Source organism: Bombina bombina, chromosome 3 (assembly GCF_027579735.1).
Source record: "Bombina bombina isolate aBomBom1 chromosome 3, aBomBom1.pri, whole genome shotgun sequence".
Taxonomy (NCBI): domain Eukaryota; kingdom Metazoa; phylum Chordata; class Amphibia; order Anura; family Bombinatoridae; genus Bombina; species Bombina bombina.
The window spans coordinates 612,364,597-612,391,151 of NC_069501.1; the positions used below are offsets into that span (position 1 = coordinate 612,364,597).

A 26,555-nucleotide genomic window follows, 5' to 3' on the forward strand; every position below is an offset into this window, starting at 1 on the left:
TACCATTTTTTTTTGGGGGGGGGGTTGTACAATGCCTGTTTTTTACTTTTGTGTTTCTTTATACTAATATTTAGTGTCTCCCATACAGCGATCACATGCCCACCTCCCCCTTCAATCCCCAATGGAAAGCCAGTAGGGTCGGATTTTTTGTGGGGGTCCAGCCTGACATATGCTTGCGTGGAGGGTTACCAGCTATCATTTCCTGCCATCCTTACTTGTGAAAGCAACAGGAGCTGGGTGGGGGAAATCCCACAGTGTTTCCGTAAGTTTGCAACTTATTTGCTTATTATTATTGTTCAACAAAAGTCATCATGAATAAGGTTGTCCAACCTAAGCAACAAGTTTTGTTTTGTTTTTTAAACAAAAAGTACATCTCCTAGGGCAATATTATATTTCAGTTGAAAAGTGGGTGTATCTACAATAGTCTTTTGTAGAAAAAAAAATATTATAAATAAATGTAGAAAAGAAATATTGATAAATAGCAGCCATAGAATATCCTCTGTATACTGTATATCAAACAGGTTATAATAGACTGTGCAAAATAGAGAAAATTCACATATATCAGATTTGTGAAACTAGAAAGATCTCTATGTACATTACATTTTAGTACTCTGGTTACAGACATTGTAAAGCCGTGAAATAGATATGGCATTACAGGCTGTCACAAAGTTTCCAAATTAAGAAAAGTGTTTTAAAAAAATAATTGTTTTCTTGGTACCGCATTAGCCAGTTAACTAAATGAAAATAACAAACACAATGGCCTCTATTTAACAAGCTCCGTAAGGAGCTTGATGGCCCCTGTTTCTGGCGAGTCTTCAGACTCGCCAGAAACAGCAGTTATGAAGCAGCGGTCACAAAGACCGCTGCTCCATAACCTGTCCGCCTGCTCTGAGCAGGCGGACAGACAGTCTGCAGGGGGCGCCAGCAGCTCTTGTGAGCTGCTGGTGCAATGCTGAATACGGCGAGCGTATTGCTCGCCGTATTCAGCGAGGTCTGTTGAACCTGATCCGCACTGTCGGATCAGGTCCGACAGACCTTGATAAATTGGGGCCCATTGTATATGTTATATTTTTATTGGCTAGCCAAAAAGTTGGGTTTTTTTGCAACACAATCTTCAAGATATCAAACTATCCATACTAAAGGGCAACTTCAAATAACAGACTGAATGAAAGATGTAGGAATTCAAGTTAATAAATATGTTTGATACTCTGAATTCTGGTTTAAAGGGACACTGAGCCCAAATTTTTTCTTTTGTGATTCAGATGAAACATGCAATTTTAAGCAACTTTCTAATTTACTCCTATTATCAAATTATCTTCATTCTCTTGGTATCTTTATTTAAAAAGCAAGAATTCTAAGTTTAGATGCTGGCCCATTTTTGGTGAACAACCTGGGTTGTTCTTGCTGATTGGTGGATACATTCACCCACCAATAAACAAGTGCTGTCCATGGTGTTGAACCCAAAAAATAGCTTAGATGCTTAATTTTTCAAATAAAGATAGCAAGAGAATGGAGAAAAATTGATAATAGGAGTAAATTAGAAAGTTGCTTAAAATTGCATTCTCTTTCTGAATCATGAAAGAAAAAATTTGGGTTCAGTGTCCCTTTAAATATAAGCCAGGGGTTCATGGGTGCCTTTTTAGACATAACACATAACTGTATTCAGTTTAAACCACTGGTTTTCAAACCTGTCATCAGGAGACCTCCCTAACAGGCCACATTTTGAGGATATCTGAACTGTAGCACAGGTGAAATAATCAGCTGAGTAGAAAAGCTGGTTATTTTACCTGCTCACATCCAAGGTAATCCTGAAAACTTGGCCTGTTGGGGAGGTCTGAGGCCAGGTTTGAAAACCAGTGGTTTAATCTAATACATCCAGACCTCTAGCCTGTCTTAATTGCCCTCAAAATAAAAAGGACCTGACTAATGTAAACTTCACACATTTATGTGAATCATTACAGACACAGAGAACATTTCCCATCACAAAAGAATTGCCACATCCTTATCCTATTCAATATATCTGTTTCGGTCAAGTGAATTTCACACAGCCATGTTACATCATGGCAGACACTTAAGTTATTGATGTATTTGTGTATTTGTCTGTAATTGATTTCCTGTTCTGTAAATTATTTATAAATATGTCTGAGCTTCCCCTACAAATAAACATGCCTGATGAAGGAGCCTTAGTGCTCTGAAAGCTTACAAAAAAAAATAAATCATTTTTTGTTATCCAATATAGGTATAATTTATACCAAAAACGGCTAGGAGACAAATTTGGAATCCTTGGAGGGATCCAAACAATTGGGGTGCGCTAGAAAATGTGTGAATCAGTCAGTGCACAAACCGTCATTAAGATGATTAGATAGATAATGCCAAATGGCTCCTGTGAGACGAGAAGAGTGGAGTGAATGCAGTTCCGTGGTGGCTGCTGTTCCGTGGTGGCAGCTCCTCTGATCCTCGGTGTGGGGATTCTGTAGAATTAGAGTTGAAAAAGAGGGCGCCACATAGCGTAATAAAGTTTGAACAAAATGCAAGTTGAAATGAATCAAAAATGCTTACCAAATGAATAGGCACAGTACTGTGACCGGTGCTGATGAAGGAGCCTTAGTGCTCTGAAAGCTTACAAAAAAAAAAAATAATCCTTTTTTGTTATCCAATATAGGTATAATTTATACCATTTGTTTAAATAGTGTTTTCAAACTGAGGTATTTCCTTTTAAGAACAGGTTATTTTCTAATATGTTAAATAAGTCCATAGAGATAGAGCAAGGGTCACTCAATCATAGGTGTTTTTTTTCTCCTCTTTGTATTACTGTAAAAGAATCCATGATAAATATGTCCTGATGTTTGTTTGTTTTTCAACATCTTTTTATTGAGAATCGTTAAAGTGATGGTCAAGTATGACTAACTACATCTTGCGATCCTAATGTAACTAGCAAAATAATGTGACTTTCATTCACCATTTCGCCATATTCATTCTAGTTTGTGCGCTATCTTATATTATTTTCCTACCTTACTAATATCCATCCTCCTCCCGTCGATTGTCCGCCATTGTTTTTTCTGCTGTCACGTGTTTTTATTATCCAATTACAGTACAGGCCACTCGGGGAATCAGCTCTAAGTAAAAACACCCTTATTCAATTCTGCGCATGCCCTAGCTCCGTAATCGCATCCTAATCTCTGTCTCACCGCGGTTACGGAGCTAGGGCATGCGCAGAATTGAATAAGGGTGTTTTTACTTAGAGCTGATTCCCCGAGTGGCCTGTACTGTAATTGGATAATAAAAACACGTGACAGCAGAAAAAACAATGGCGGACAATCGACGGGAGGAGGATGGATATTAGTAAGGTAGGAAAATAATATAAGATAGCGCACAAACTAGAATGAATATGGCGAAATGATGAATGAAAGTCACATTATTTTGCTAGTTACATTAGGATCGCAAGATGTAGTTAGTCATACTTGACCATCACTTTAAGCATTACATGGTGTCAATATAGTAAAATAGTAAAGTTTACAAATAATGTGGTGATCATATTGTAATATCTGTTTGACATAGATTCTTATTTTTAACATTTTAACAATATGCTTTAACCATTTAACATATGCAGTTGTGTCTCATTTATCTGACAAGGGTGGTAGTACAAGAAAGAAAATCAATAAAGTTACCTGTTTGTTAATTATGCATAGTCATCCCAAATACCTTGTGTAATGTGTCCACCTTATTTCCTTTTCTCTGTCATGCCATCTTGGTCTTATTCGTGTCTGGAGGATGTAACAAACTAGAATGGATTATTGGGTGGGTCATGTTAAATGTGTGGGGGATTGGAGCAATGTTTTAGGTATTGCTCCCAGGCAAATTGTGATTCAATAAAAGAGTCTCTTGTGTCTAATCTATAGGATCTATACTTTCTTGTTCTATTAGCTCTGTAACCTTTTGTCTCCACATCGCCAGACCTGGAACCACATCGGATTTCCAATTTCTGGCGATGAGGACTTTTGCACGGTTTGTCATTATCCGTAGTAAAAGCCTATAGTGTTTGGAAGGGAGTTTTGCCGATTTATTGAGTAGCCATATCAGAGAATCTAGTGGTAAGATTGACTGGAAAATTTCTTCAATCTTGTTAATTATGTCCCACCAGTATTGGTTAATGAGGGAGCACCACCACCACATGTGGCCATCCCACTGCCTATATGTCTGCATCTCCAGCAACGGTTACTGGATGAAGGGAATAATGTATGTATTCTTCTTGGTGACAAATACCAACCGTGGAGGATTTTATAATTAAGCTCGAGTATGGAAGCAGAGGAAGAGGGTGATCTGGTGTTGCAGAAGATATTAGTGGCTGTTTTAGGAGGTATTATCACCCATAGTTCTCTTTCCCAGGACTCTATAGAGTGTGGTAAGTTGCCCGGTGGGGGTTGAGTGAAGAGTATGTATATAATGGACAATAAGTGTTGGACAGGCGAGTTTGATGTATATAATTTCTCTAGATTGGTGAGGGGGCGGATCATGTTATTGGTTTGTGTGTGTGTTAATAAATAATGGTGTAGTTGCTTGTAGGTGAACCAGTTGTGAAAGCTTTATCTTGTAATTGGGTTTGTGTGTATAGTGATTCCTCGGTTGTTAGTTAATTGATAACTATATCTGCTGTTGAGGGGTCTGTATTAATGGATATCCCTAAGTTGTGTAGTGAGAATTCGCTATTGTATATTAAAAAGGTCAGTGGGAATGGTCTGGATGATTTGTACGGGTTTCTTCTATTTGCAGTTTCCCATATGTATAGTGTTTCTTTAGTGATGGGGTTAGTGATGGTTTTTTTTATTTGGGCAAAATTTGGGTGCTAGGTTTGCTTCTGGGTTCAGGTTTTCTTCTAATTCTATCCAGCGTTTTAGGTTTTTATGTATTCTCCAATACAGTATGCATTGGAAGAATATTGAGGTCATTTAAGCTTCTATGCCTGGGACTCCCAGTCCTCCCTGAATTTTAAAGTGTAGCATTATAGTCCAATTTAATCTAGGGGGCCTCCTTTTCCATATGAAGACGCTAAATATTTGTTGTACCTGGGTTATGTATTTGGAGGGGAGAGGGATAGGAAGTTTCTGCAAAATATATAAAAGTCTTGGGAATGCGTTCATTTTAATAGTGTTTATCTGACCCATCCATGTGCAGTTTTTGGAATTCCAGGCGGATAAGTCTCTGGTTAATGCTAATTTGATGTAATTTAGCCTGTATACCGATTTGTGAGTGTCCGCAAGGTAGACACCTAGATATTTCAAGGAACCCTCGCACCATCTGAACAAGCAGATCATTTTGATCTGGCTTACAGTGTTTGGTGGGAGGGGGAACCCAAGAATCTCTGACTTTAGTTGACTAGAAAATTTGTAAGATAATGAAAATGGTCTAGTTCTTTTAGTGGGGGGGGGGGGGATATGTCCTGATGTTTTATAACAAGGATATTCTGCCTGGATTACTTAAACAGACAAATTGATTAAACTAACTTTAAATAAATAACATGATGAATATTGGCCTAGATTTATAGCCATGTGTGAGATTGCTGTGGAACTTTATTGTAAAGGCAGAATCATGTTCAAAATTTGCATCAATTCACCTATATTTTCCACTGTTTCGTTATTGGACGTTCCTGCTATGAACATGTATAGCTGCATGAGGTGCACAATCCATGATAGCTTACGCCTCAATGATCTACTGGCAACACATAAAACAGTGACTATAACCACAATACTTCAGATACAGGCAGGCAAAAGAGTTTATGTAAATGTGTGTAACTGTAAACTATTTGCATGCTGGTTTTGTTATGGTAAACTTGTCTCATTGGCTAGAATGAAGTCCAGTGAGAGGCTGGCTGTGGGCGTCCTGGGGTGTTCTAGAGGTGTGGTTGGGATTTTTCAACTACACCTTGGCTCAACATGTGGAATTCATAAACACTCTATTGACCCCATAAAGTATCTAATTTCTCCTTCGTGTCTTGTTATTTCAAAGCTGAAGATGATTAAATCTTTTATTTACTTTATTATTTTTCTTCAAAGGCACAGTCTACACCTTGGTAATCTTAAAGTCTTACCTTAAATTAAGCTGAAAACAGCCTCCTGCAGCTTTTTTATATCATGCAGTAGGAATGGTAAAAAAGTTATTTTAAAATTAATATTGCTGCTGGACACTTTGAAATGACTTTTACGCTCTGCCCACTGATGACATTATTATCTGGGCTGCATATGGCACTCAATCACAAAAGGCTTCACTAGTTAAATGCTACAAACTGTCAATGCTATTCAGCATAGTGCCTAGATGCAGCCCAGATCGTGATATCTTTAGTGGGTGGAGCTTGGCAGCCATTTCAAAGTGGGCAGAAACAATATTCATTTTAAAATAATTTTTTTACTGTTCCTACTGCATGATATAGAACATAGATATTGACCGCAGATAAGAGCCATAGGCCCAGCAAGTCTGCCCGATATTACCTAACAGTGTAAACGTATCTAGTTCGTAGGATAGCCTTTTGCTTGTCCCAGGCATTTTTAAAACCCCCCACAGTGTTTGTCATTACTACCTTTTGAGGAAGCTTATTCCATAAATCAATCACTCTTTCTGTAAAGAAGTGTTTCCTCAAATTACTCCTGAATCTACTACCCTTCAGCTTGAGATCATGACCCCTTGTTCAGGAGTGCAGGAGGCTATTTGCAGCTTAATCTAAGGTAAAACTTTAAGATGACTAAGGTGTAGACTGTCCCTTTAACTATTTTCAAGTTTTTTTTCTTTTTTCGCATATCTTAGCGTGGACTGTTTTATAGAGAGCCTTTTTAGTTTTAATTATTTTGTTCTATTAAGTTTTAAAGTTATTTGTGTGATGCCAGTATACTTCACAGTGAAACTTGCTCAATATGGCAAGAGATAAATACTCCACCATTTATTATAATGGAAAGTAATTCACAATTGGTGGATGAGACAAGGAGCAGGTACAAATCTTTCTAAATTCCATAATTGTTGCAATGTTATGAGTTCTTTCCTCGAGAAATAAATGTCATTAATGTGCTTTATAGAATCATGGCCTTAGTCTGAATCTGGAAAGTGAATGGATCTGCTGTAAAATTAGGTTTCCCTTTTGTTAGTACTCCAATATTTAACTCATTGGTCTTTTTCTCCTATTTCTAGCTGTGTTTTGTGGAGATCCAGGAGTCCCAGCCCATGCCCGCAGGGTGGATAGGGGCTTCAGTTATCGTTCATCCATATTCTTCTCCTGTTCCCCTCCTCTGGTACTTGTTGGGTCAGTACGTAGATACTGTCAGTCTGATGGTACCTGGAGTGGAACCCAACCCAGCTGCATAGGTACAAGTGATGTTTGCTTTTTGTGTACCATTTTATACTGCAACTTTAATAGCTGATCTACATTCAGATATACAGTAACTTAAATGCCGGGGGAAACTAAAATGTTTTATGCGGGTCAATAACTCACATAGAAGCTTTAATAACTCATGGAATTATTTTTTCATTGCCCACACAGATCCTTCCCACACTACCTGTTCTGATCCCGGGATACCATCCTTTGGAATGCAGAACAGCTCCCAAGGGTTCCAGGTATTGAGCTGTGTATACAAAGTTTTTGTATTTTACCAGGAGATAGTGTTAAAGAAGGAATGCCAGTGAGAGATATACAAAATGTGAAAACTAGAGAAGATTGGGGTTTTAAAAAGTAAAAGTTCAGACTGTATTTGCTGTTCCTATTGAGTTTTGGGCAGTTAGATAAAGAAAACATATCTTATTAAATGTTGTGAAACAGTTCTCTTAAAAACATATTCATCACTTTACTACTTAAAGTGATGGTAAATTTCCCACTTTAAGAATGTTGCCATGAAAAATATATTAGTGTACAAGCAAACCGCATAATTATATATTTTTTTTAAAGTGTATATATATTTTATAATAAAAGGTTTATTATCCTACTTCGTATCTTCTGTTCCTCCCCCCCACCCACTTTATTTCCTCTTTTGGCTGTGCTGTTATATAGAGAGCAGTCCCACCCATTCTCTACATAGGCTTCCTAAGGGCTTTCAAAGGGCTGGACTTCAAGAATGTCATATGGCACACATACTTATTGGATTTTCATTGGAATTGTTCATCCCAGTGGGCTGGCTTAACATTGTAATAGAAGCATTACTATAGGAACAGATTTTTTTTTAAAAAGCTACACATACATTTTTAATGGTAGAGATCACTTAAATGGCATTTGATTAGCTAAAATTTACCATCACTTTAAGATCCATGTAACCAGGGCCGTCTTTAACACAGGGCAAAAGGGGCAGCTGCCCAGGGCCCAGTTTCTGTTGAGGGGCCCAAGAGTCAGACTCCTGATGTGACATGGGGAACACAAACATTCAGTCCAAATACTGTCACAGTCAAAAGTACTCTGTTTATATATTATTATTTTTTTTTTAAACTGTGCCAGACAGTGCAGTGTCATGTGACATGCCAAGCTATTGCCATGTGCTGTTTTAGATGTGCATTGTGCAGCACTGAATGCAAAGCCCTAACTCAGTATCCAGCCATTCCCACTGCATCAGAAAAGGTCCTACTGGGGTTACCACTGTTACCAGGTCACTGCTCTGGTGGTGGGGATTGTTTCTGGGTAGGGCTGACTGTAGGCGCATGCAGCAGAAAGCTGGAGCGGCAAGGACGTGAGGATTTGAGCATCTGTGCAGCTGCATACACTGCTCTCTTCAGTATTGAGGCTGTGTGACTCATCTCACACTGTATCCATGCAGCCTTGGACAGACAGCATCCAGTCTGCTGGTCCCCTTAGCCCTGCTCTTTCTGCTGTGGCCCTAAGATCAACTAACTGAAGTTTGTTAGGGGAACAGTGCTTTGTAGAAAGGTGTCAGTGGGAAGAATAAGTGAGTGCACACACACCCCTCCCCATGCAGCATTGTCTAGTGCAGGGTGAGAGGGAACTTGTTCCTAGCAAAGAAGTGACATCTGCTGCTGTGGCTAATGTATAGTGTCATGCTGATACTGCTGATACTTCACACATTAATGTAAGGTTTATTTTTATAGTTTTTGTTTTATCTCTGTCTCAGATTTTACAGCTTCCCATAGTAGTTCTGCTGTTCCAGTCAGTAAACTTATATTTATCTGCACCTCCATGCTTCCTCCTCAGTCTTTACCTTGCTTTGCTCCTGTTGGCTGCCCTAAATCTCTTTAACCAGCTAACCTCACACCAGAATCACATTCAAAAGAATATTAAATGAATCCACAGTGGGGGAATTTATATATTTATTTACTTATTAGTACTGCTTAGGTCCAGTTTCACATATTGCAATTTATTTCATTTTTTTTAAAATGATTAGCCCAGCAGTGGATGATCCACTGTTGGGCTAATAATTAAAAAATAAATTGATTTAGTTATTTTTTGGGATGTTGGGGTGGAGAGCGTAATTGCATGAGGGGGACCCAAGAAAATTTTTGCCCAGTGTCCAGTCAATATTAAAGACGGCCTTGCATGTAACAGTATCAAAACAAATGTGTTTGTGAGGGTGTGGGTAAATCTTTTAAACAGAGATTAAAAACCTAAGGCACCAGATCTATTGGGTTCAGCATCCACTGTGCATTTCTATGAACAGATTTACCAGCACATAGCACTAGATACCATGCTTGTATAGAGCACTGCTGCAGCTGATTAATACAACAATACAACTTTCCTTCTGATTTTAGGTTGGAAGCACAGTGATGTTTAGGTGTCAGAAGGGTTACCTGCTTCAGGGCTCCACCACAAGGACTTGCCTCCCAAACTTGACATGGAGTGGAGTACAGCCAGAGTGCATCCGTAAGTGCCAGTAATACTGCACTTCAAAAGAAATAGAGGAAGGAATTATGTGGGAGATTCAAATGCAAAGAAGAAGAAATATAAAAACAAAATATGCTCACAATGCAAAATAAATAAATTAAACAGTAAACCATTCCTCAAAGGGGTAAAAACATAGTAAAGTCATGCTTGTGAGCTGTTAGCCATGTAGCTCCCAAGTAAAAAATGGACATCAATTGCCAGGCTAGAAAGCTCTTGGGTGTGACTTTACCTATGTGTTTAGACATTTGGGAAGATAAACAAGTAATTATTTAGAGTCATAAGACATATCACTTTAGAGTGTTATTATAAAGATATACAAAAGGAAAAAGCATATGATATATTAATCAATGCTAAAGAATAACACTGGTTGCAGTGGCTTAAAGTTATGCTTTTTTATCAAACGGACAGTCTTGTCAAAATTAGACTTTCATGATTCAGGTAGGGCATTCAATTTTAAACAACTTTCCAATTCACTTATATCATCAAATTTGCTTTCTTCTCTTGGTATTCTTTGTTGAAAGCTAAACCTAGCTAGGTTCATATACTAATTTATAAGCCCTTGAAGGCCGTCCTTTATTTCAATGCATTTGGCAGTTTTTCACAGCTAGAGGGCTTTATTTCATGTGTGCCATATAGATAAAATTGTGACCATGCCCATAATGTTACAAAGGAAAGGGCACTGATTGGCTAAATGCAAGTCTGTTAAAAGAACTGAAATAAGGAGGCAGTCTGAAAAAGCTTAGATACAAGGTAATCATAGAGGTGAAAAGTATAATAATATAACCGTGTTGGTTATGCAAAACTGGGGAATGGGTAATAAAAGGGATTATCTATCTTTTTAAACAATAACAATTCTGGAGTAAATTGTCCCTTTAATTGTGTAAACATATCCTGGGCGAGATTACATATGCGACGTGTTTATTCCAGTTTTGCTATCACATATAGCCAATAGGATTTCAGTAACTCTCATTCTATTGGCTGATTTGAATTTGAAGATTCAAATCAGCCAATAGGAATGCAAGGTACGCCATATTTAAAACGCGAAGCTTGCATTCAATATTCAGTGTACGGCGGTGGTCGTATGAAGAGGATCCTCCACGCTCCATGGCTCCGCGGTCACCGATCTTCAGTTCCGCAGTCGCCGGTCTTTAGTTCCGCGGTCCAGGATAAAAATAGAAGAGGCTGCCGCGATGGAAGAAGATGTCGCCGCTTGGAAGAAGACTTCACCGCCGGACTTCAGGAACCGTGAGTACCGATCTGGGGGTTAGACTTAGGCTTTTTTTTTTTGATTTTTTACTTTTTTTAGACTAGGGATTTTATTCGGCGGTAAAAGAGCTGAATGCCCTTTTATGGGCAGTAAAAGAGCTGAATGCCCATTTATGAGCAGTAAAAGAGCTGAATGCCCTTTTAAGAGCAATGCCCGTACAATTGCCCTTTTAGGGGCAATGGGTAGCTTAGGTTTTTTAGTGTTAGTTTTTTTTGTTTTGGGAGGGTTTGGTGGGTGGGGGGGACTTACATTTTTTTTTTTTTTTAAAGCAAAAAAGCTGTTTAATTTAGGGCAATGTCCTACAAAAGGCCATTTAAGGGCTATTGTTAGTTTAGATTAGGGGGTGTTTTTATTTTGGGGGGTTTGGTGGGTGGGGGTTTACTGTTAGGGGGAATTAGTATTTTTAAATGTAAAAGAGCTGTTTAACTTAGGACAATGTCCTACAAAAAGCCCTTTTAAAGGCTATTGGTAGTCTAGTATTAGATTTGGGGGTCTTAGTAATTAAATTAGTTATTTGCGTTGTGAGGGGTTGGCGGTTTAGGAGTTAATAGATTAATTAGGTTTTTTGCGATGTGAGGGTTTGGTGGTTTAGGGGTTAATACATTTATTAGGTAGTTTGCAATGTTAGGGTTGGCGGATTTTGGGGTTAATACTTTTATTAGGTAGATTGCGATGTGGGTGAATGGCAGATTAGGGGTTAATACATTTATTAGGTAGATTGCAATGTGGATGAATGGCGGATTAGGGGTTAATACATTTATTAGGTAGATTGCGATGTGGGTGAATGGGGGATTAGGGGTTAATACATTTATTAGGTAGATTGCGATGTGGGTGAAAGGCAGATTAGGGGTTAATACTTTTATTATTAGTTGCGATGTGGGGGGATTGCGGATATACGGTTTTTACATTTCATGTTTATTTTTTGAAGGCGTGTGAGACTTTTACGGGATATTAAAAAAAAAAAATTTCTTATGCCAAGGCAGTTTCTAAAGTGCCGTAAGTCACTGGCAACTCCAGGAAATATGTAGTTACACACATTTCTGGACACCGCTAGTTTATCTGACTTACGGCACTTTATGTGATTGCGAAGTGATATTACAGGCGGCGCGGGTTTCAGCAGTTGCACTGAAGCCTGCGCCGCATATGTAATCTTGCCCCTTATGTGTACTTCACAGGTGCTCCAGATATGATATTGATACTATGCACCAAACAATATAAATAGATATATACAAAGTATCAAGATAGATACATATAATGCTGAATTAATGTAGCTGTATCGAAAGTTCATTCAGGTGCAGACATAGGAAAAAACGTCCAGTTCTTATTAATGAAGCTGTTAGTGCTAAAGCACGCTCAAAAGCAAATGTAGATGTTATTATGGCTGCATAGGACAGCTGGGCACTTAGTGTACATCATGCTCCAGAGTCCTTAACCCTTTCGTGCCAGGGTTAACTTGTCTACATCGGAACAACTGTTCTGATGTAAACAAATTGAAATCTCGCGATCATGCACATGATCACGAGATTTCAATGATGAGATTGCGTCAGGGGGGCGTCACTATGATGCTAGGTACACCCTCCAGACCGCGATCCCATCAGGGAAGGGCCAGTGGCTTCAGGAAAGTCAAGTGGTTAGGACGTTGTATTTCGTCCTTCGGCGCTAAAGCACAGCAAAATTCAGGCGAAATTCAACGTCCTAATGGCGTTAAAGGGATAGTAAACACCAAAAATGTTATTGTTTAAAAAGATAGAGAAACCCTTTATTTGCCATACCCCAGATTTGCATAACCAACACTGTTATAGAAATATACTTTTTACCTCTGTAATTACTTTTTATCTAAGCTTCTGCTGACTGCCTCCTTATCTCAGATCTTTTGACAGATTTGCATTTCACACAATTAGTGCTAACTCTTAAATAACTTCACATGCATGAGCACAGTGTTATCTATATGAAACACATGAACTAATGCCCTCTAGCTGTGAAAAACTGTCAAATTCAGAGGCGACCTTCAAGGGCTTAGAAATTAGCATATAAGCCTACCTAGGTTTAGCATTCAACTAAGAATAACAAGAGAACAAAGCAAATTTGATGATAAAAGTAAATTAGAAAGTTGTTTAAAATGACATACCCTATCTGAAAGTTTAATTTGGACTTTACTATCCCTTTAAATATATCTACACACACTTGTGGTAATCCGGTTACACAGGGCAAACAACCTTATACTCTGGTGTTCTGGAACTCCCTTTTTAGCTGCACATTTGTGGTCTTTGCCGCTTCCACTTTGTACATTCAGCTCCTACCGCTGTGAATAAAGGGGAACCTCCATTCCTTGTGTGCATATAGGTTATCAAACAAATAAGAGAGAAACTGTGGGCGCCTAAAAAGGCTCGCCAGAAACACAGGCCCTCAAGCTCCATTCGGAGCTTGATAAATGGCCCCAAAAGGTGTATTAAAATATCCATTTACAGTAAACTTGCCTTTACAGAAATGTTTCTACTAGAAGTTATTACTGCTAGAATGATAACCTTTAAGTGCATTCACTGCAGAGGTAGGTCGAACGCATAAGCATTTGTCTCCTGTGCATGCACCTTGCGCAGTCGTATCAACAGCAATCTGTGCACACATTTAACATTGTCACTTTAGTGCTAATGACTTAAATAGAGGCATATTTGCATATGCAAGTTTATGCCATGTATTCTTGTTGTTGCCGTTGGTAATGTTTATTTCAAGTGTTTCCTAAATGTCAACCCTTTTGAATATTTTTTTCATTTGGATCACTCTTGTCCTCATGACTTTTTACATTTGCTTCTCTGTAGCTCATCACTGCAGACAGCCCGAAACCCCTGCTCATGCCAACGTGGGAGCGCTGGATCTGCCATCTCTGGGCTACACCCTGATTTACACCTGCCAGGCTGGCTACTACCTAACAGGTGGTTCTGAGCATCGGACTTGCAAGGTAGACGGGACCTGGACTGGGAAACCTCCTGTTTGTCTAGGTAAATCTTTGTTCCAATTTTATTATAAATTCAAATTACTCAAATCATTTTAACTATTGTTTGTAATTGTGCATAACATTCACTGTCATATAAGAAAACTTGACGATGTAGTGGGAATATACACAGCTATGTAACACCTTTTTACCTTCTAGCTGATGTCAGACCAAGCGGTAGACCCATTTATCCATCTAAGGAGCCTTCCAAACCAAAAATATCAGGTAGGAACCTCTGTTTGGTTTGTTAGCTTCACTTGTATACTGTCAGAGCTATGGCACAAAACTAACCATCACTACAACTAGAGACTGGACAGTGCTTGATTCATGGAATAGCATTCTAGTAAAGAGCTTAAGTCAGAACAGCAATGATACAATAAAGAATACACAGAAAGCTACATTATGTATGAAAAGGCACAAACCTCAAGCCGGATGAGCTTCTACAATAAATAAGGTAACAGCAGAGTTGGTGAGATAAAAAGGTTTTCATCTATAATTAGATATCTCGCATTTTAGGTTTATTAAACCTTCCCGGCAGCTTGAAGAATTCACACAACCATTCCTCACTAACACAATAGGAAAATAGGCTGAACTCTAACCTCTGTGCAACCTGTTTCCTATAAAATGTAATGAGGTTATGTGGAAAGCAGCATCTCACAGGGGGCAGTGGCTGGAAATTGAAGCAGATACAAAGAAAAAAGATGTTAGAGCAGTTTTCTTCATTGTTTCATATTTCCAGATAATTCTGTACATGGTGAGTCAGTGCATCCTCTAGAGGGGTTAATGAATACAGGGAGACCAGCTCTTGCCCTGCCAGCCTGCTAACCCTGAAGTTACTTAGTTTACATAAAACTGATTTTATAAAAAAATATTTTTTTAATATAAAGTTATATAAAATAAACATGTTATTAATTTAACCAGATGAGAGCGCCTTTTTAATAGTGTCCTTTTTTTAAAAAAAATGTAGTAAAATACTATAATCCCTGTTTAAGGCTGCTATATTACCTATAAAAGTAGTTATTAAAAAGCATCTAAATATAGACAGTGCCGATATCAAGAATTTATTTAATGAAAAATATTTATTTACAGAGTTAAAATGTCACAATATACTGTATGTCTACACACATAATAAAAAAAAATAAAAAATGAATAAGCAGTTTGTCACAAAACTAGATTGCTAAATCTATAGAAATGCAGTAGATTGTAGAGAGACGATAAAACCGCTTGCCTGGCCAGGTACGTTTAATCCATTCCTCACTATGCGTTTCAGGGATCCTCCCCCTTCCTCAGGTGTGTCCGCATTAGCAGCCCTGAAACGCGTAGTGGGGAATAAAACGTTCCTGGCCAGGCATGCAGTTTTATTGTCTCTCCACAATCTACTGCATTTCTATTGATTTAGCGATCTAGTTTTGTGACAAACTGCTTATTCATATTTTTTTTTATTATGTGTGTAGACATATATAGTGGCAATTTAATTCTGTAAATAAATATTTTTCATTAAAGGAATTCTTGATATTGGCGCTGTCTATATTTAGATGCTTTTTAATAAAATAAACATGTAACATATGTTTGTATGTATGTATATATATATATATATATATATATATATATATATATATATATATACATACATACAGTTGTGCTCATAAGTTTACATACCCTGGCAGAATTTATGATTTCTTGGCCATTTTTCAGAGAATATGAATGATAACACAAAAACTTTTCTTTCACTCATGGTTAGTGTTTGGCTGAAGCCATTTATTATCAATCAACTGTGTTTACTCTTTTTAAATCATAATGACAACAGAAACTACCCAAATGACCCTGATGAAAAGTTTACATACCCTGGTGATTTTGGCCTGATAACATGCACACAAGTTGACACAAAGGGGTTTGAATGGCTATTAAAGGTAACCATCCTCACCTGGGATCTGTTTGCTTGTAATTCATGTGTCTGTATAAAAGGTCAATGAGTTTCTGGACTCCTGACAGACCCTTGCATCTTTCATCCAGTGCTGCACTGACGATTCTGGATTCTGAGTCATAGGGAAAGCAAAAGAATTGTCAAAGGATCTGCGGGAAAAGGTAGTTAAACTGTATAAAACAGGAAAGGGATATACAAAGATATCCAAGGAATTGAGAATGCAAATCAGCAGTGTTCAAACTCTAATAAAGAAGTGGAAAATGAGGGGTTCTGTTGAAACCAAACCACGATCAGGTAGACCAACTAAAATGTCAGCCACAACTGCCAGGAAAATTGTTCGGGATGCAAAGACAAACCCACAAATAACTTCAGGTGTAAGACAGGACATGTGGTGGGGCTGTTTCAAGATGCACAATAAGGAGGCACTTGTAGAAAGATGGGCTGCATGGTCGAGTCGCCAGAAGAAAGCCATTACTACGCAAATGCCACAAAGTATCCCACTTACAATACGCCAAACAGCACAGAGACAAGTCTCAAACCTTCTGGCACAGTCATTTGGAGTGATGAGACCAAAATTGAGCTTTTTGGCCACAATCATAAACGCTACATTTGGAGAGGAGTCAACAAGGCCTATGATGAAAGGTACACCATTCCTACTGTGAAACACGGAGGTGGATTGCTGATGTTTTGGGGATGATTAGGGTCATTTGGGTAGTTTCTGTTGTCATTATGATTTAAAAAGAGTAAACACAGTTGATTGATAATAAATGGCTTCAGCCAAACACTAACCATGAGTGAAAGAAAAGTTTTTGTGTTATTATTCATATTCTCTGAAAATTGGCCAAGAAATCATAAATTCTGCCAGGGTATGTAAACTTATGAGCACAACTGTAAATATATATATATATATATATATATATATATATATATATATATATATATATATATATATATATATATATATATATATATATAAAAGGGTGTGTGTGTGTGTGTCCCGTAGACCCTTAGAAATAAATCTAGCTTAGTATATTATCATTTTTAAAAATATGTATTAGGTCACTCAGTAAAACCATTCTGTTCCTCTATAGTTCTTGCAGATATATTTGCTGTAAACTCCATCTGGAAAGGATCATATGAATATCTGGGTAGAAAACAGCCGGCCATGCTCACTGTCACCAGCTTTGAGGTTGGAAGCAGCAAAGTTAATGCTACAATGATTGATCAAAGTGGGGTGCAACTGCACTTGTCAGGTAAGGCCTTGGATATTGCTGCCCACTATTTTGCCTGCAAGTAGACACTGATTTTTTTACAAGTTACAGCAAAGTAATTATTCTCTATCTGTAGTACAGTCCACCTTGGAAAAAAAGCAATGTCAGCTTTTCATGAGACTTTCAAATTTTAATAAAGAATTGATAGAGTGTGGCGTTGGTCCCTTGCATGAAAGAATTCACTAAGTGCTGGGAGCATACTGTTTTATGGTCAGTGACGCAAGATGAAATTTTAATGTACAATAAAGTAGAGTTAAAGAAAATTAAAGAAAAATACATCATATTTCTAACGATGGTCTCTATTTATTAGAATTAGTTGTGTATAATTACAACCCAACTAGCATATGCATGTAGGCTATGTATATGAGCATGTGAAATTCGTGACTGCTCAACTGCTTTGCACTTACACATGAATTTTCTCAGAATCGCTTTTCAAAACACGAGTTTATGGCAAAAGTGCTTGTAGTCAAATTTGAAATAGACTGTTGTGCTCATAAATAGCTAATCCCTAGGGACAGATTGCTCACTGATTGTTAAAGAAGAGTTCTCTCATTTTTATTGGTGGACTGTGACATGCCTCCACATGCATGATAGCAAAATATACTTTCATTTATCATAGTGATATCAATTTAAAATAGCCTCTTTTAGATGCAGCAAAGAAAATAAATATTTTCATTACTTTTATCTGTCTGAATTACATCTATGATATAATGGAAATGTTTTCAGACAATTGACTTGGTAAACACTCAATAAACTATAAGAAACAAGCTTTCCTTGAGCTTTTTGCATGTTTTTTGTTGAGACCTACATGACTTAATTAGATAAGCTGCTGACTTGTACTTTTTGCTTCTAACACAGGACGTAGTAGTGTAATGTTCACGTGCATGGTTTAACTAATTACATTCCTTGGAATCTGTCCACTTTAAAGATGCTTGAATTTGTCTCTATTAAAAAATAGCTTTGTTTGTCCTACGATTGACTGTATCAACCATTGTTAGGAAAATAAATAAAGCTATGCATTAGAGGACGCGCTGGAAGCCTGCAGGTGTGGTGTGTAACATGGAAGATTTTAAAGAAATGATCAAATGTAATTAAAAAAAATTAAATCACAAATTAATTTTACTACGAATTGGTCAATATGTAATATGCATTTGTTATATTAATATAAAGTTAATAGCTCCTTTAATTGTAACCATTAAAGGGACAGCAAAGTCATGAAATTTTAAACAACTTTCCGGGTTTACTTCTGATGCCTAATTTGTTTCATTCTCTTGGTATCCTTTGTAGAAACTCATACCTAGGTAGGCTCAGGAGCTAGCTGCTGGTGAAGTAGATACATTAAAAAAATTGGGCTTAAACACCATAGGGGCTCAATGAAAGGTTTAGCTGCGTAATGTGGGGGAAAAATACAAAAAAATAAAAAAAACTATAAAAACTAAGGGCTCGTTTCCATTGAGCCTTTAAAAATGGAGCCGTAAGCTAACAAAGCGGCCGACAGCTAAAAGTAATTTACAGCTCCATTTTAGTACCAGGTTTCCATTTAAAAATGGTGTAAGGTGTAGGTGCAAGTTAGTGTTGTGTTAACGCTTCCACCCAATGCCAGATTTTCTAAAACATTAATAGGTTACTATGGTAACCCAACCTTACACTACACTCGTTTGCATATACGGCGCCGCATACTTGTATGCGGCGCCGTATATTCTACCCGTCGCTCGCTGTTGGAATAAAATCAAACACCTAACGCATGCGCGATATTTACCTCTCAATTGCAACCCCCCACCGCAGTAACTAATGTATTAACTCCTAATCTGCTCACCCCCATACCGCAAATTATCTATTAAATCTATTAACCCCTAATCCGCAATGCCCCCACAAAGCAAACTATCTATTTAAACCATTAACCCCTAAACTGCCATTAACCCACATCGCAGATAACCTAATAAATCCATTAACCACTAAACCGCCAAACCCCACAATGCAAATAACTAATCACTAAGCCCCCTAACCTAACACCCCCTAAATTAACCCCTTAACATAAATTAAAATAATCCTAAATTACATTTAAAATAAAAAGCTAACATTACTTAAAAAATGTAAAACACAAAAAAAAGTTTAAATTAAGCTTAAATTACAGAAAATAAAATAGTCTACAACGCAAACTATCTATTTAATCTATTAACCCCTAATCTGCAATGCCCCCACAACGCAAACTATCTATTTAATCTATTAACCCCTAATCTGCCATTAACTCACATCACAATTAACCTTATCAATCTATTAACCCCTAATCCGCCAAACCCCACAATGCAAATAACTAATCACTAAGCCCTCTAACCTAACACCCCCTAAATTAACCCCATTACATAAATTTAAATAATCCTAAATTACAATTAAAATAAAAAACCTAACATTACTTAAAAAATAAAAAAAACAAATTTTAAATTAAGATAAAATTACAGAAAATAATAAACAAAATTATCAAAAATAAAAAAATTAAACCTAATCCCTATGAAAATAAAAAAGCCCCCAAAAATAAAAACACCCCCTAATCTAATACTAAACTACCAATAGCCATTAAAAGGGCCTTTTGTGGGGGGGCGGAGCTAGCTCAGCAACGGCATGGTCGCATATTGTTGGAGCTCTATAATCATCTACACTTCTAAGTCAAGAAATGGCCATCCAATGAATTAACTAACACTTCAAAAGAGAGATAGAAGGCTGGCAAGCTAAGCTCTAACCATTGATACGACTTTTATCTAAGTTTAATGAGTCATCAGAGCTGCATGATCTGTAAGTGGAACTCCCGGTGTAGAAGCTATTGAGCAGCGGCCATTTTCTTGCCCGCGTGGCAATTCACACTACAGATAATCTGAGCTCATACCTATATAACCTGCTAAAGATTTGTGCAAACAAAATGGATCGCATGGCTCCTTCATTTATAGACGTGGAGGAGTTATGTGATTCTGTGGACACAATATTTAAAGATGCAAAGAGAGAGCTTCTCCAGATTATAAACAGCTACACTTGTCACCCATGCCCTGCCCATATACAATATGTGAAGCCTGAGACAGAGCTGATGTATAGTCCCGAAATATCTGTGACTCAGAGCCGACAGGAGCCAAAGTCTTATTTAACGCTAATGCTGGAAGACACTCTCACGGCGGAGCATCTGATCAAGTCACAGGGTATCACCACAGCTCCGCAGTCACCCGCTGGAGTCGGGAACTCCGAGAATCGATGTATACCTGTGTCAATTGAGACCCGGTGGCTGAGAGATACTAACCTGACGCTGGATATTAACCTCTTTGGTGTGAAGGGAGGTGAGACCCCAGACTACCATTCCATTACAGAGTCTGCTGTGGGTCAATTTGGAAAGACACGGCAAAAGATCCCCTCTATAATATTCTACAGTGAACCACTTCAGTTCAGGGGGAACATTGCTACCGCAGCACTCTACAAACTGAAGGTACCGTACCCGTTGACTTATGTCGCTAGCTGGAAGAGGTGTGTGGAGGCTCAGGCATTCCGGAGCCCCTTGGGAAGCTGGAGGATGCTTCTTCCTCATATCGATGTACTCGGATCTTACACCCCTATGAAAGCGGGTGTGGGTTAGTTCGATGGGTTGAGAAGGCCTACTTTGATGAGCTGATATAAGTCTTTTACGGACACCCACAGGACTTTTATTTTTCTTGCAGTTTATTTGGGGACATCTGGTTTATTATTATTTTCTTTCTCTTAGGTTTCATGAACATTTATCAGCTACCTGGTGAGATTAGTGGTTCTGTGAGTCTACAGAACAAAGATTGTTTATTGTTTCGTATTACTCAGAGTCATGCTGGCTGAGACATTCCTTCATTTGGTTTTTCTATGTCACTGTTTTATATGTTGATTTTTATTTTAACGCATCTGGCTTTGTGGGCATGCACTAGAATCTTGCTCCAAGTTAATACTCCTTTTGTCCCTTAAATAGTTAACAAATTGTTTTTTTTTTTTTTTTTTTTATATATCGACCAAAATGGATATTAGTATTAGTTCTACTATATTACTAGGTTACTGGTTATGTTTTTTCTCCATTCTAGGATCCCATTACTTGGGCTGACAACTGGTCTGCTCCATTATATTCCTGATTAATATCTTTTCTTGTAATACTCAGTTAGAAATATATTATTGTAGACCTGAAAGTAAAATAAGGTTATATATTGTACTATTTATTGTATGTAGGGTATATGACATTTGCATGAACGATTTCTAGGCTATTAGATAGGAACCTAAGGCTTCACCTACCTATGCAATGATATAATAACAAGGATGATTTTATATTGTTAATCATGGAGCTGCCGGCGGCCGAGGCAGCAGATCCTTTATAACATCCTTGCTGTTAATTTGTATGCGTTAAGTTCAGGGAAAGCTGTATGTGTCTACTTCCATTCCTAGTATTGGTTCATACCCAACCCTAATATTTGTTGTTCCTCGGACATTTCACTATAGATTGATCCCCCACTACATAAGTCTATATTGTAATCAGATGAAACCTATATCCCTAGACCAGTTTTTCTAAATTTCAATTTTAATGTTAAGTCTACTATTCTATGTTAAGCTCCGCCTACCCCCACTATATAGCTTACTGGTTAAGCCTAGGGGCACAGACCCCATACGTAACTCCCTAAACTAAGTTTAAGCGTGATCTTTTTTATTTTTAGAGGCTATTGATATACCCCCTCCCTACTTTAAATTGAGGTGTTATCTTTAGAAGATTTACAGTTAGTTAAATATGGGCAAATGATGTGTTTAATTACCTACATGCAAATTACTGCGTTCATGTTTTGTAACAAATTTTCTATGTATATTTTTCTTTTCAAAATGTCGCAGTTTATCTGTATGCCTTATTTTTAAACCTCAATAAAAACATTTAAAAAAAAAAAAAAAAAAAAAAAAAAAAAAACTACCCATTCCACATCTGTTAACTCCAAAAAAAAAAAAAAAAAGGGCCTTTTGTAGGGCATTACCCTAAGTTAAACAGCTCTTTTACCTTTAAAAAAACTAACAGTAAAACCCCCCACCCTCAAAAACCCCCATACAAATCCCCCTTTAGGGGCAATGGATAGTTTATGATTGTTTAGTGTTAGTTTTTTTATTTTGGGGGTTTGGTGGGTGGGGGGTTTTACTGTTAGGGTGAACTTAGTTTTTTTAAAGGTAAAAGAGCTGTTTAACTTTTAAGGGCTATTAGTAGTTTAGAAGAATGAAGAAAAAAGAGAGGCGTCTCTGTCTACCAGTAGCAGAACAGGTGTAAAACAAGAAAGAACCCCTAATACAGGGTACTGACATTTCCTAGGAGCACTCAGACAGTGCTATTAGACGCAGACTGGGTGTTTAACAGCAACCCAGCTAACTGATCTCAAAGGTGCAGGAACACCAGGAACTCAGCAGTGTTGGAATCTCCACAGCTTGATACTCCCATTGGGAGCGATAGGTGTATAATAGGCAGGCAGTACAAGGTTCCAATATAAAAATGGTTTATTAAAATATCAATAGTAAAAAAAGGAACCAATAAGGTAGGGTATGCTAGCTGCTCTCCTTACAAATTGCTACGTGTTTCTCAGCGCTTCAGAACGCTGTTTCATCAGGCATACAATAATGGCTGCAGTTAGCCTTTAAATACACAAGCCTTACCAATCATAAAGAAAACACCTGGGGACCTCCCTCACCGAAGAGAGGTCCCAGTAACTTACCCTTTGTTTAAACCGGGTATAATTTAAAGATTAGCGGCTACCTATACTTTATATGGGACACGATAATGTTTTCGGAATCCGGAAACCCGTTGCCAAAATTGGGTTATAACAGGCCGTTGGAAGCAGTCGATAAACGATATTGCTCAATGGAAACGAGCCCTAAGTTGTCTAATGGTTAGGAATGGCTTCTCTTCTGCACATCTCTTGTAACGGATTGGTATAGACCCCACTGAAAGTAAGTTTACCAAGGCACATTAGGGAATAAAGATTTTGTGTTTAGAAATAAGATTAGATAACAGAAATAAATTGGAAAGTTGTCTAAAATTGTATTCTACTCTACTTGAATCATAAAAGAAAACATTTGTGTTTCATGTCCGTTTAACATTAAAGCACAGTAAAAAGAATTAATGTAATGTACATTGATCATTTAATTTAGCTGCTTTTTGTGTAATTTATCTATACAAATAATCACATATAGCTGGAGATGATTTATAACAAATGCGTTCATATTAAGGGGTCAATTTATTAATGTGCGAGCGGACATGATACAATGTAGCGTATCATGTGCGCTGCACATCAATAACTGGCGACAGCATATGCTCTCTGCATTTATCATTGCCCAGCAGTTCTTGTGAACTGCTGGTGCAATGCCGCCCCCTGCAGATTTGCGGCCACTAGCAGGGGGTGTCAATCAACCCGATCGTATTCATTCGGGTTGATTTCTGTCCGCCGCCTCAGAGCATGCGAACAGGTTATGGAACAGCTCCGTACAGAGCTTGATAAATTGACCCCTAAGCCACCACTAGGAGAAAGCCAGAAACATTAGTCTTCCCTTATGTGTTGGGCTCTAGGACCACATTATTGTAAAGGTTATGCCAAGTTTCATCTTTTCTTCATTTATGTTCTTACTTTAGAATTATTTCAGGAGTGCCCATACTTTAGAGAGATGTGGGTCACCTTGTTTGTGAAGTTTATTAGTGTGACTTATATAATTCTGAGCTTGCCCACAAAATTATTTTTATTTAGTAAAGTGACTAACATTACTGTGCCACAGTAGCGATACATAACTTACTTGCACAAAACAAATTTTCACACTTTTGGGCCGGATTACAAGTGGAGCGCTATTTAGCGCATACACTAGATCGCTAATTGCACTAGAAGTAAACTTTTTGCGCTTGTTGGATTGCGTTGGTACTGTCGAGTGCAAACATCTTACTTCTAGCGTAATTAGACTATTGCGCAAATGATAACCTCTTCCCCAATAGAAGTCAAAGGAGAAAAAAAACTAACACCCTACTTGCACGCAAATCCGATCGCATGTTCTCATATGCACATACCCGATTGCATATTCACATATGCGCATACCCGATTGCATATTCACATATGCGCATACCCGATTGCATATTCACACATGTGCATACCCAATTGCATATTCATAGATGCGCATACCCGATCGCATATTCACATATGCGCATACCCGATTACATATTCACATATGCGCATACCCGATTACATATTCACATATGCGCATACCCAATTTCATATTCTAATGTGTGCTAACCAGACATGAAAATATAAATATTTTACATTTTAATGTTCTTCACATAGAAGAATATATTCTATTTATTCATAAATACATATTTCTACATATATCTGATGTTTTTTGGTATAATATATATCTATATATATAGATGATTATATATATAGGTATAGATATATACAAATATAAATAGGAATATCTATTTAGAAATACAAAGAACATATTCTGCTATGTACAGAACATTGGAATGTATAATATTTACAGTAAATACATAGAATAACACTTTATTATATAAATATGATTTTACATGTTTTTATTTACTTAGCTTCTTTGGGCTCCAATGCGCACACACACACACACACACACATATGTATATATATATATATATATATGTGTGTGTGTGTATATATATATATATATATATATATATATGTCTATATGTTTGTACATATGTATTGATGTGTTTATATTATATGTGTATATATGTCTGTAAATATATATTCACATAAAAAACATATGTACACATATATACTTGCTCGAAAACTATCGCGAAAACCTGATATTGCTTGTACGCAAACGTTTGTGCTCTACTTGTAATCTGGCCTTTTATTTTTTACTGGAGCCCATACCACTTGCTGTAAAGGAAATGGGAAATCACATAACAGTCATGGGGGCCGAATTATCATTGTGCGAGCAGACATGATCCGATATTGCGGATCATGTCTGCGGCACATCGATAAATGCAGACAGCATTCGCTGTCTGCATTTATCATTTCACCAGCAGTTCTTGTAAACTGAGGTGCAATGCCGCCCCCTGCAGATTCGCGGCCAATCGGCTGCTAGGGGGTGTCAATCAACCCGATAGTATTCGATCGAGTTGATTTCCGGCGATGTCTGTCCGCCGCCTCAGAGCAGGCGGAAGGTTATGGAGCAACGGCCTTTAGACCGCTGCTTCGTAACTTGTGTTTCAGGCGAGCCTGAAGGCTCGCCAGAAACACAGGACCTGAAGCTCCATACAGAGCTTGATAAGTATGCCTCATGGGTTTACTGGTCAGCACTTAGCCCAAGATTACAAGTTGTGGGGTATGGCCTTACCACTTAAAAAATGGCCTTTGCGTGCTGAATGGTCAGCTACTTGATATAACAAGTTGTGCGTTATGGCTGTACCACGATCATTATAGCCTATACCGCAACAATCTATTCCGCACTCAAAGACCTGTAGTAACAAAAAAGTTTAACAAAACACATCAAAAGTTAGTTACAAAGTACACTAACATCAATAAACTACCTATTAACCCCAAATCCCCCCCCCCACATCGTAACTACTAAAATAAAGTATTAACCCCTAAAATGCCATCCCTTGCATCGTAAATACTAAAATAAAGTATTAACCCCTAAAACCACCATCCCACCACTTTGCGACTACCTAAATAAACCTATTAACCCCTAAACTGCTGTCCCCCCACATTGCGACTACCTAAATAAACCTATTAACCCCTAATTCACTGCACCCAACATCGCGACTACCTAAATAAACCTATTAACCCCTAAACTTAACACCCCCTAACTTTAAATTACATTTACAATATACTAACTACCTTAAAATAAATAGAAACTTACCTGTTAAAAAATAAAACCTAAGCTTAAACTAAGAAAAAAAAACATTGTGCTGCCTCAATGAGGCATAGAATATTACATAGCCTCTGTTATGTTCATGTTGTTATACTTAAGAAATAATATATTTTTATGCCATTGTTCTCAAGGCTTCTCTGTGTTTGTTCTGTACTGCCATCTACTGACACTTTTTGGTAATGCTCCTGTTCTTTACAGTATCTTACCTCTGACCTTATTATGCATTTCCTTTTTGTGTATTACTCCGCCCTTGTAGTTTTATGATGTTTTCCTGTGTCATGGCTGCAGCTAACAGCCTCATGTAACAAGCACTCATGTTAATACATTGCAAGCTATGATCAGTA

At 37.7% G+C, this 26,555-nt stretch overlaps 1 protein-coding gene across 1 annotated transcript in view; it reads left to right on the forward strand.

Annotated features, from left to right (window-relative positions):
- The window catches only part of LOC128652451 (CUB and sushi domain-containing protein 2-like), a 1,617,569-nt gene that overhangs the window by 1,524,308 nt on the left and 66,706 nt on the right, over positions 1-26,555 (forward strand). The window contains 7 exon segments of the mRNA XM_053705390.1: positions 89-262; positions 7,174-7,347; positions 7,523-7,596; positions 9,727-9,838; positions 13,943-14,122; positions 14,275-14,340; positions 17,131-17,292. Coding sequence (XP_053561365.1) covers positions 89-262; positions 7,174-7,347; positions 7,523-7,596; positions 9,727-9,838; positions 13,943-14,122; positions 14,275-14,340; positions 17,131-17,292 — 942 coding nt within the window.